The sequence below is a fragment of the Colius striatus genome, chromosome 1 (genome assembly GCF_028858725.1).
Source record: "Colius striatus isolate bColStr4 chromosome 1, bColStr4.1.hap1, whole genome shotgun sequence".
Taxonomy (NCBI): domain Eukaryota; kingdom Metazoa; phylum Chordata; class Aves; order Coliiformes; family Coliidae; genus Colius; species Colius striatus.
Genome location: NC_084759.1, coordinates 132,694,585 through 132,706,186, shown reverse-complemented (window position 1 = coordinate 132,706,186; position 11,602 = coordinate 132,694,585). Strand labels below are relative to the sequence as shown.

Genomic DNA, 11,602 nt, shown 5'->3' with positions numbered 1-11,602 from the left:
CTGTTTGGCTATTTGCCAAAAAGGGTAGCCGTAGCTTCCTCTGCTGTGTGCCATTCTCCACGTCTTTCATGTAATGTTTGCTTTCAATCAGCCTGGCTCCTGATCTGTTTGGACCAATGTAAAGTGTTGTCTTCAAAAAGGCTTCGGCCACCCTGTGTACAAATCCTCTTCTCTGCATGTGAGGCAGATCTTCCTGGGTTACACTTCTTTTGGGCAGGCAGAACGACCTTAAGTAATTAGGTGGAGAAGGCAGAGCTGGACATGTACTACTATCCTCTCCCATGCAGGTCACTGCAAGGCAGAATGAGGACTATTATGAAGGTTTGTTACCTCAATGCACTTTGCTCTCGGAACTCCAAAGTTCCCAAGCTTACCAAACTTCTAATGCTGATAGTAAGGGAGAGGAAGGATAGACAGATGATCATTTTATCCTGCACCCTTTTTAATCTGAAAATTGTACTTTACATCCTCTAACATAGATCTCTGGAGTTTGCATTAGGGCTATAAGACCGACAGACATTCTACTGCCACTTGCAAGGGTAATAATTACCAGAGCTATCGATCCCCCTGCTGCAGATCAAGATAACTACAGTAAAGACAATGATCAAAAGGAAATTTCCCTCTATGATACAGCATCACCCATCAGAGTGTATGACATGGATTTTCACATAATGAAGCCAGGAAGGATGCCATCAAACAGCAATAATTGGATCTAGATGTGCCAATAACTTGACCTGGAACAAGAACCAGTAGAGACAAAGCAAGACCTCATGACTGATCTACTATGTGAGAGCAGCTGCTGCTCTGAGGAACCGGTTAATGTGTTACACGTTGTTCATGAGTTGAACTTTTGGCAGCTTCCCATCATGTCACTGTCCCTGTTTCTGTTAGGGGTGAAGGTCAGATTATCTGAGATGACTTGATTGCCCAGGCACTCTCTGGCCCCTTTTCCTGGCATTAGCCCTAGTGCAGCCAGGAATGGAGATCACCAGAGAGCAGGATGGGTCAAAGGGGAAGATTTTTGGAGTTTGCATTGTCTATTTTCAGATCCTGCCCATAAGTGGGAGTTCAGCATACCCACTCTTGTTTCCCAAAACCCGTCTCACTCTCCTGCTCCCAGTTTCAAAGTACTGCTGCTCCTTCAGCAACCCTACCTTTCCCACTATTCTCTGCTGTTAGCCTTTCTTTACTTTAACCACCACTTTTCCTCTGCTGCCTGCTGCGCTGCCCAAAATCAGGGGCAGGTCCAGCTTGCTGGGCACCCTCTCTCCTCAGCACCTGGCCTTCTGCCCAGACTCAGAGCTGCTGATTCTAGCTCCTCCTCACTGCCTCCCCCCCCCCCCCCCCCCCCCCCCCCCCCCCCCCCCCGTTTCTGGGTAGGCCCTGGCCCCTAGCCCTTATCTCCTCCAGCCCCTGAGCTATTTGCAGAGCAGAGTATAAAGCGGTTGACTTGGTAAGCAGAGGGGCAGTACAAGCAGCAGTGGACCAGGCTGGGTGTCTGCTTTGCTCACCACGACCTGCTCTGCACCATGGGGAAGAACGGGTTTCTCATCAAACCAAACATCTGTCTCCTTCTCCTCTTCTTCCTTCCTGGAGACACCTCACCTGCCACAGAGCCGTAAGCTATGCTGAGTTGGGGGCAGGGTGGTCTCTGGGCAGGCAAGAAAGCCAGGTTGTATTCCTGTGTCTGTTGCTTTGTCTCTTATATTCTGCCTGCTTGCTTTTACCCAAGAATGAAGACACCGGGGCTGGGTAAAATGTTTACTATGAACAGCAGCTCTAGTGTTACAGGGGGACCCAAACCAGCCTGTGAAACTGAGATATCACTAAAAGTTCAGGGAGACAAAAAAAAAAAAAAGAAATAAAAGAAATAAAAAGGGAAAAGAGCTACGAGAATGCCTTTTGCTGATTCAGAGAAATGATAGCATTTCAACAAAAATTTATGCACACAATTGATTCTTTACTTAAAAGCAACTTTTTATAACTGTTTACACATCCAGTTTTCCTTAAGAGATAGGCTTTTCTGAAAAGACAATGAAAGGTTTCATTCTGGGTTGAATACCCTACTCCCGGAATCAAATTCCCAGGAGATGGGAGTGGTTTTTTTGATTGATCATGAGGAAAAAACAAAAGAAAGAAACAATAGATCTAGCATGACCAGAAATGGCTTTTTTTTCTTTTTTTAATTTCACATTTTTCAGGTCAGCCAAAGGAACAAAAATTTCCTTCTCACCTAGGATTGTGTGTCACTGTGACTGTTGAGGTCTGTGAGGGTATATAATGCCTCACCCCCTTCTGAATCAGCCCCCTTTGCCCTGCTTGTGTGTGAGGACAGTGTGCACTGTGTGCACGTGTGTAAATGTATGTCAAAGCAGCACATGAGAGGTCGTGACATCAGACACTTTCTTCTTTAGCTTTTTGGCAATAGCTTTTCCTCCCCAGCAAAGCAAGGCCATGCTGCAGCCCTGTTATCAAAGGTAGGGTAAGCAGGGTTGGGATCTGAGGGGACAGAGCTTACTTCCTGAAGAACAATTAACGGACATCAAGGTATCAGAGCCTCCCACCACACTTAAGGCAAAGCCTTTTCTTACTGCTGAAGTGTTGAGGGCTCTTTTCCAGCTGCTTGCTGCTCTGGGGATGCCCATCAGGGTCCAGTCCTCATTCACCCAAAAAGGAGTTGATTAATGTTGCCATTAGGCGGGTCTGGTTAGGTTCCTAGAGGCAGTTCTGGGCAGCCCCATCATGTTACTTGTTACTTGGCTTGGAGGGACGCTGTGTAGGACTGCACAGGGACCTCTGCCTGGGCTGACACAGAAGGCACTTGTTCCCCCAAAAACCTGAGGTTTGCTCCAGCGTTTTAGCTGAAGATCTGGCACAGCGCTGCGGCAGTTTGGGGTTTGTGCCAGGAATGAGAGTAGTGCCACACACAGTACAAAGTGAGTAGTCAGTGCTGTTTACTCCCTGGGTACCAGCACTTGTGGGGCTCTCGAATCCTACCAACAGTGCCTAGCAAAGGTGACAATGATTTTTTTCCCCACTGGTGTTATTCAGGGGCCTGAGAGGAAGTGCTGCTGTTGTGACAGAACCTGGAAAAACATATCCCTTCTAGACTTTGAGGATTTCCTGTGGCATTTTTACTTCTTGAAACTGCTTTCCCTTGCTGTTACAGACATGCTGAACATCTTGATATGGTCCTAGAAAACACACCTCGTTCTCTGTACTGTGAAGGCTATGGTCATCAGATAGGTTTCTTTGTTCTTCTGTATAGGTACTGTTACCAATTCCTGCTTGTCTGACCTGTCCTCCTCTCCTGTCCTCAGGCAGTATATGGTGCTACTGCCCTTTGTGATTCACACTGGTTCTACTGAGAAGGTCTGTGTTCAGCTGACCCACCTGAATGAGTCTGTGACGCTGAGTGCCATACTCGAGTATCAAGGGGAAAACAGGAGCTTGATTGATGACGTGGTGTCAGAGAAGGACGTGTTCACCTGCATCCCTTTCTCTGTGAGTATCTCATCCTTGTGGGATGATCCCTTGTGCAGGCATCAACTGTAAGGACACTGAGCAATAATGATGAGAGTAACACTGTGCAGGTATTCACTTCCCTCTTGGCCAAAGGTATGTTCATGTGTGTCCTCAACACCCTTTCACTGCTGAGATCTCCTGAATGGGAAATACTGAATCCTGAAAAGCCAACCCCTCCCTAGGAGAGGCCAGGAGAAAAGAAGTGGTTTCACTATTGATGCTCTTGACGGTTGGTTGGTGAACAGCTTCTTCAAATGGCTCTCCACAGCATTCTTCAACAGCCACAGATTGTCACTTGAGTGCCTTCAAATTGGAGTAGAACTTCTGCAACTCAGATGGGTTTTTTTTTTCCCTGTGGATATTGTACACTGTATTAATGTTAAGAACATAGAGTTGTGATTGACTATATCTGAAGAAGAGAGAGAAGCAAGAAATTCATAGTTTAGTGTAATTGATAGACCCAAAGACTATATAGGCAACTAAGAAAGTTGGTCAGCTTTGGCCTGAAGGCTGAAGAACTGGCCTTCAGGACACTGAACAGATAGGCATCCGTGTCTGAGTTTGGCAGATATAGGCTGAACACTGAATTTTGTCACTTGGAGACATATGTTATCTGTCCCGTCTGGTTTGGAAAAGGAAATGTTCTGCAAGGACTAGGGACATTATCTGAAAGAAAAAGAGGCTTAGTGAATTGCCACTGTGAATGTCAAAAGGAAACGAACAGAAAGGTTTTGGTCAGGGCAGTAAGAATTTCTTAAGATTGAGTGGCAGAGCTGGGGATTCATTTGCTATACAATATTTGCACAATCACTGCACAACAGTAGGAGTGCGTAGGAGTATGGGACAAGTAAAGATCAGTCTCTTACTCTTGATTATAGTTCTCTTCACCTCAGTGTTGCGTCCATGAGGTTTGTATTAGTTCTTTAATTTCATGAAGGCCAATTCATCTCAGGAAACCTTTAAAAGTGGTCTGTAACATAGTTGGCTTTTTACTCTCCAGCTTCCAAAATCAAGTAGCCAGTCACCAGCCATGTTTATCACTGTGACGGTGAAGGGAGCGACACTGGAGTTCAGGAGCCGCAAGGCAGTGCTGGTCAAGAATTCTGAGAGCTTGGTCTTCATCCAGACAGACAAACCCATCTACAAGCCTGGACAGACAGGTATGGGGAAGAGGTGGAGGTTTGCACTTGAAGCAGAAATTTATACTAAAACTGTTGAACTCTGCTAGCCAGACATCAGCTGCTTTCAGCAGGGATTAGAAACAAAACCTTGTGGCTGAGGCTTATGTTTTTAATGCTTCATTTGGGAACAATTCGGGGAACATGGTACATATATGTATCTGGGATGCCTGCACACACTCCCTGTCACTGGGGCCTCTGTTTTGGTGAATGCAGTTAGGGTCTGCATTAAAATCAGAAATGGCTTTGAAAGAAGCAGCTGATTTTGCACAATGAAGACAGAGAGAACTATATAAGCCATTTATTTTTTCTAGGCCATTGATGTCCTAAATTTGGCTTGGACAGAAACAAATGTCCTAAAAGAGGCATTGTATTCTCCATCCATCCAGAGCCAAAACAAACTTGCAGCCAAGTGCTGAAATAATTTGCTTGCATTCATCCTTCCTAAGAAGTCAGTCCAGTTAGAACAAAATAAGAAGACCTGTGTGAATTCCAATATAAATATATATCCTTGCAATTTAAATTTATCTTTGGTCCTGATTAATGAGATTCTGATGCCCGTGATCAGTAAGATGTTCACATGGCCATGGATTTGCTCTTAACATCCTCTTGTTCATGTGATTTCTTACATGGGTAACCTTCTAGCACAACTTAGCTTTCTAGTGAATGGAAATTCTTTAGAAGAGAACAGTTCTCTTCTGTGTTGTACCATTTGTTTTTGCCACTTCTGTTTTCTGGTTGGTGATTGGACTGTGGAACCTCACTGTCTTCCTTTCTTCATCAGTTCTGTTCAGAATTGTTTCTCTGGATAAAGACTTCCATCCCCTGAATGAGGTGGTGAGTATGATACTTCCTTTTAACTAGTTATTTGGCTTTATGTCATCTATGTGGGGAAAGGGAGGAAAGAAGTCTCTTTTTGGGGTGAGCTTTCAGTATACTGAGATAGTTGTGCAACTTGTGTGTTACCTCAGATTAGGCTGGCTTCTGCGTTCTTGGAAAGGTTTGACAAACTGCCAATGCACGGTTGCTGGTGTAAACACCTCAGCAGTGTATAAATCTGACACTATCACAGCATAGACCTGCTTGTATTAGTATCGCACATCATCCAGAGTTAGTAGTTTCAGATGACTTTTCTGCCCAACACAAAGGGTTGCCCTTCCTCTTGATGTACCTCAAATGCCAGGATTCTTTTTCCTTATCCCCTTGGTGATCAGGTTGTTCCCTGAAATGTGGTTGTAGCCCTGGTCATTTGACTGTGTTGCTTGCACTCTTTTTAAATGTGCATTCTAAATACACTGTTTTCTTTCTCTTTTTCCTAGTTTCCACTGGTGTATGTCGAGGTACGTACAAACATTCATGTTCACATCTATTGCACCTCAGCCTGGGCAGAATAACTACCAGTTGCCTCAAGATTATTATTCTCTATTTTATGTATTAAGCAGGTCCATTACGTCAAATCAAATACACAGAGCTTTAACTCATATGGTGGCAACCATGTTCTCTGTGCTCAAGTTCCAGCTCCTTCTATTATCCAGCTCTGGGCTCCCCACACAACCCTACTAGTGCCCCACACTCCTGCCCTGCATCCTCCTGAAACACTGGGGCTGGGCTTCTCCTCACTGCTTTTGCTGGTGCCTTTTAGTTCTTGCTGCAAACTCCCCCTGTTCTCATAATCTCCTTATGACTGTATATTCTGTAGGACCCAAAGAAAAATCGTCTGTACCAGTGGACAAAGGCAGATTTAAAGGGAGGGCTAATCCAACTGTTCTTCAACCTCACCTCTGAACCTGTGCAAGGGACCTACTCAGTGGTGGCACAGAAGGCCTCTGGAAAGACAATCAAGCATCCTTTCTCTGTGGAAGAATATGGTAACAGTTTTAAGTTTCTAATAATCAGCTCTGTGTGATGTGAAAAGTTAATCAAACAGGGTGATAGATCTGGTGGGACATCCAGCACGGCTGGAGAAAATATCTCTGTGTCCTCTCTCTCCTAAGCATCATCCCTTTCTGACGAGTGGAGACTGAAGGACTTGAGCAACCTGTCTCCACTCCTCCCTAAGTCCCAGGGCATGCACTGTACAGCTCTTCTGACTGCCCATGTCAGCAAGGCTCCTGTCAGGAGGAGCAATGTGCTTGGATCAGGCTGTGCTGGATACCACAAGCCTCACCTCTTTTCAGAGGTGATTCAAGGCCATGGCCCCATCTCCAGTTGGCTACACAACTGGCAAGTCTGGGTCTCCCCTGCTTAAGGCCCAAAATCCTGACCTTTTGCTGTAGGCTAGGACTATCTGTAACTTCAGATCTTGCCTTTCCTCCTTGCCTTTCCAAGGTAAGCCTGTAGCTTGCATGATGCCTTAGTGCCATAACCTCTCTCTGATGCACTCAGTCTTATGCCAGTGCCATGTAGCTTGGCTGGAAGATGGTGTCCCAATACACACCTCCACATGGTCACTAGCAACGTGACTTCCAACCCTAGCAAGCCAGCTGCACCCCTTGTTACATAATCTGGCATGACCTGGCTCATGTAGCAGAGATGGATTCTGGAAGATGAGTCTGTAAGTCCTTTGGCCTCTTGCAATTGCAAGGCTATTCCTGTGCCCTGTGCCTCCTAGTTCTCCCAAGACAGTCTCCATCCAACTGCAGCTGGATTTGGATGACCCTGTCCTGAGTCACTAGGGAAGCTACACGGTCTTCTTATTTCACAAATTATTAAGATCTAAATGCTTTGGAAATGCAGATACCAGGCTGAGGTCCCAGTGGGAGACTTCTATTGACTATTTTACTATATCCTATTGCCATGGGACTGATAACCCACGCGCTGTCTAAGAAGCTGCTGTATTTTAGTAGCTGGTGTAATGATCCTCTTTTCTTCTCTGGCACAGTGGTTGGCTGAGGACTTGTAGTTTTCACTGACTTCAGTGGGATGAGTAGGTGACAGAAGCTTCTAAAATCTGACCATTTAGATTGTAAGAATCACTTCTAAGAATAGCCTTTGAACAGCCTTCATGACTCGTTCTTATGTTACTCCCTAACACATAGACCGTTTTCCTTTGGTTCTGCTGCAGTGCTGCCAAAATTCGAAGTGACAGTGAAAATGCCCAAGATGATTACCATTCTTGATGAGAAGCTGAAGGTGACAGTTTGCGGTCTGTAAGTGTCATTCTTTCAAGTCTTTGGTTTCAGGGTTTTCTTCAGCTGCTGATGAAAGTCCACTTGGGAAACTGAGATATAATACTTCTTTATATTTCTCAATCATTTTGGGGCCCCAGGATCAAACAGACTACATCTACCATTAGATAAAATGCAACAATTATTGCTTGGGTAAGCAGTAATTTACATCAATTTATGTAAGATTACATTATTAATTTACATCACTGTATGTAAATATACACACATATATTTGTATGTAACATGTAGAAACACATTGGTTTTCTGTTTTTATAGGAGGTTTCTTTTTTTGTGTGTATTTTCTGAGTCATAGAGGATTTCAGACCAGCTATGGTTCTACGGAAAAGATCTTCAGCTTAGTTTACTTGGGAATTATGTTTCAACTGTGGTTTCTGCTTGTCATTGCTGAGAGGAAACCATAAATGATGCAGCTGCCCTCTTTCCTTTGAGACACCTCATTCAATTCTGCATAGCAATGTTCCACACATTCTGCAGGGAGATCCATGGCTTGGGCTGAAGAATGAGCCAAAAGACCCAGCACATGTACATAGACAAACCAGTCCCATTAGAACTGGGCAGTTGGGTGATACCTCCAATGTGTTCTGCAAGGTGAGGGGTACTCTCAACTGAATCAGCATTAGGGTAAATGATTTCTGCAGACGTGTGGGTTCTTCATAGTGATGAAATAAAGATCATGCGATTCACTGCCTCTGTCCCTGTCGCCAAGATTGATCCTAAAACATGACCAGATTTTTTTCTGCTTTTTATTGCCTCTGATAACTCTGCCATGTCTTCTAGGGAAGGGTACTGGCTCCACTAGCCATCCACTAGGGATGAGATGGTAATTTTTCTCCACCCCTCTTACATTCCTAACAGAACTGTTTTTCTTTCCCGCCTCCCTGCTGGTAGATACACATTCGGGAAACCTGTTCCTGGCCTCGTGAGCGTCCGTGTCTGCCGGAAGTTTGAACACCCAGCCACTGCCTGCTATGGTGAGGAGGCTAAAGCAGTGTGTGATGAATTCTCTGGACAGGTGAGCCATGATTACTCTTGAGAGTAGAGTGATAGAAGAAAGTGTGGTATATTGAGCATGCTTTTTAGGCACAGGCTTGCTCTGGATACCTTCAAGCGGTAGGGGAGAGACCTACCTAGGTGAAGAGGGGAGAGACTCCGTGTATTTTAAGGAAGCCTGAAGAAAGAGAGAAGACTGGGTGCAAGATGAAATGTGAAAGGTAAAAATAGGGGCAAGGTCTGTGCTGTAACAAAGATGTGCGTAAAGGCAAGAATCTGATGAAGAAAAAAAGAGATTAAAGGATTTTTTTTTTAAAGAAAAGGTCAGATGGAGTGTAGAGCGTATAAAGAGAAAAATAAGGTGGAAAAGGCATGAGTGATGACAGCAGAGTTGGGGATGGCTTACACTAGAGATAGTGTGTGGGATCAGAAGTTGGTGTCAGAAGGAGGGAAGGAGTAGAAAACAGGGGAGGAGTGACACAGTTTGAGCAAGAAGAAAAGGAATATGGATTTAGCAGCAGTATTTAAGACAGACAGAAAAAAAAATCTATCACTCTTTGGACTGACAAGTCTACAAGAGCAAAACTGAATGGTGTTGGGAGCATGGACAGGTGCAGCAGTGCTACCTGAATTGACAGAAGCTGGAGTATTAGCAATAGTGGAAATATGTCAGGACAAAGAAAGAAGTAGGGGATATTCTTATGATCCTTGGGGTCTGCTGCAGTATGATCCCCACAATTGCCTCTGCCACTGCTGTTGTTATCACAGAATCACAGAATGGTAGGGTTTGGAAGGGACCTTTAGAGATAATCTGCAGTCCTAAGCTCTGTTCCAGACATCTCTTCCCTTTTCTGTGGAGATCTGCCTTGTGCCTGAAGATGCTGAAGAGAGGTGGCAAGCTTTGGAAATACTTTTGCAGCTGCCATCTCTCTACATATACATAGGCTTTGGTTTATGTATCATGCCTATGGCCTGTGCAGTTTAATTTAGCAGCTATATTCTAATGTGCCTGATTCCCGGCAAACATTTCCTGCATGACATACACTTGAATAATCCCCTATGCTTCTGTATCAAGTGTTTCAAATTTCTAACTTCACACACACACACACACACACACATTTTCTAGGTTTCAGGCTTTTAGCTCTGATGTTGCTGCAAGTGCTTCAAAACGCTCCTCACCAAGTTATTTATGTGTTTTTCCAATTTTGATAAAAAGAACCAAGGGAATCATCTGTGAGGTTGTGAGCTTCTCTTCCAGTTCAGAGCAATGCATGGTGATGGATTCATTAATTTGCATAAATATTATATAAATAAGACTATAATGGTCTTGTTTGTTTCCCTCCAACAGACAGACAACTATGGCTGCATTTCTGAAACGGTAAAGACCAAATTATTCCAGCTCAAGAGAAGTGGATATGAGAATAAGCTCCATGCGGAGGCTAAGATTAAAGAGGATGAGACAGGTATGAATCACTTGGATCATAGCCATATAATAAGCCCAGGAGAGACCAGCAGAGAGGCCTGCCAAGTAGAAATGAAGGAGAAAAACAGACTCTTGCTTTTCTAGAATACTACTTTTCTTACCTGGAGGCCAGGAGCATCAACAAAATCGCTTGTCAAGCAAAGGAGGGTTGACCTGAAGTAGGAGTAGTTCTGATCAGGCAGGGGCAAATTAATTCTTCATGCTTCTTCCTGTAGGGGTGGAGATGACTGGAACAAGTTTCTCTGAGATCACAACCACCATTAGCAAAATCACCTTTGAACATTCAGACTCCTACTTCAAACCTGGAATCCCCTTTTTTGGGCAGGTAGGGAAACCATGAGAATGGAATGCCATGAGCGTTACACAGTCATGCTACTGAACCTCCTGGGCAGATAGATACCCCACCTCTGCAGAGATGCTGGACTTGTGTTGGTAATTGCCATGTGTTGCTAATTGCCATGAGCCTCTCTCTCCAACTGGGGAACAGCAGCTGAGAGCACAGCCCTCATTCTGCTTACCCCTCTGTCCTTGCACTTCTACTTCTCCAGTCAAATAAAATGGTGCTTTTCCAGTCTCCTGTTGAATAGGAGGCCTAAGGGGTATGAATGCGTGTTAATCTCCATGTCCACTCTTCTGACTCAGACGTGGAGATAAGAAAAGGCCAAGGAAATAAAATTCAGAAAGTTTTCAGCTGTCTTTGAAGGAGATAGGGAATGCACACGTAAAGTGCAGCGAAGGCTTCCTTGTTTGACCCGACCCAGTATCCTTAGCTTGGCTGTCTATTGGTCTGTACATGTGATAGGCATTCCTCTCCTTCTGTACTGTACTGTTTTTTTTGTCTGTGTGCATGACAAGCATTCCTTTCCTCCTGTACTGTACTGGTTTTGCTCTTCCAGGTGAAACTAGTGGATGGATCTGGAGCTCCAATTACCAACGAAACCGTGAGAGTTTCTTTACAAGGAGGCCAGGAAAACAACTATACAACAAATGAAGAGGGCAGGGCATGGTTTGCCCTGAACACTTCCATGTTGGACTTCAGTTCTGTTGGAATTAGGGTGAGTCCTGTGGGCAGAGGAGGTGATGAAGTGAACCACAGGGCTGGAAGGGGAGTACCTCCGAAGTGTCTACTGTTTATGCATAATGTTTTTTGTGCCAATCTTGACACCAGTGTGGTGGAAATAGTACAACAAAACAGGTTGCCATGTAACAACTGCACTTAGCTTGTAAATATTTGATTT

At 44.5% G+C, this 11,602-nt stretch overlaps 1 protein-coding gene across 1 annotated transcript in view; it reads left to right on the top strand.

Moving 5' to 3' along the window:
- The first annotated feature begins 1,529 nt into the window (after positions 1-1,529).
- A2M (alpha-2-macroglobulin) overlaps positions 1,530-11,602 on the top strand; it is a 31,510-nt gene continuing 21,437 nt past the window's right edge. The window contains exons 1-11 of the mRNA XM_062007718.1: positions 1,530-1,618; positions 3,321-3,504; positions 4,526-4,685; positions 5,488-5,540; positions 6,023-6,043; positions 6,403-6,571; positions 7,768-7,852; positions 8,780-8,903; positions 10,230-10,344; positions 10,580-10,689; positions 11,261-11,419. Coding sequence (XP_061863702.1) covers positions 1,530-1,618; positions 3,321-3,504; positions 4,526-4,685; positions 5,488-5,540; positions 6,023-6,043; positions 6,403-6,571; positions 7,768-7,852; positions 8,780-8,903; positions 10,230-10,344; positions 10,580-10,689; positions 11,261-11,419 — 1,269 coding nt within the window. The remainder of the gene's footprint in view (positions 1,619-3,320; positions 3,505-4,525; positions 4,686-5,487; positions 5,541-6,022; positions 6,044-6,402; positions 6,572-7,767; positions 7,853-8,779; positions 8,904-10,229; positions 10,345-10,579; positions 10,690-11,260; positions 11,420-11,602) is intronic.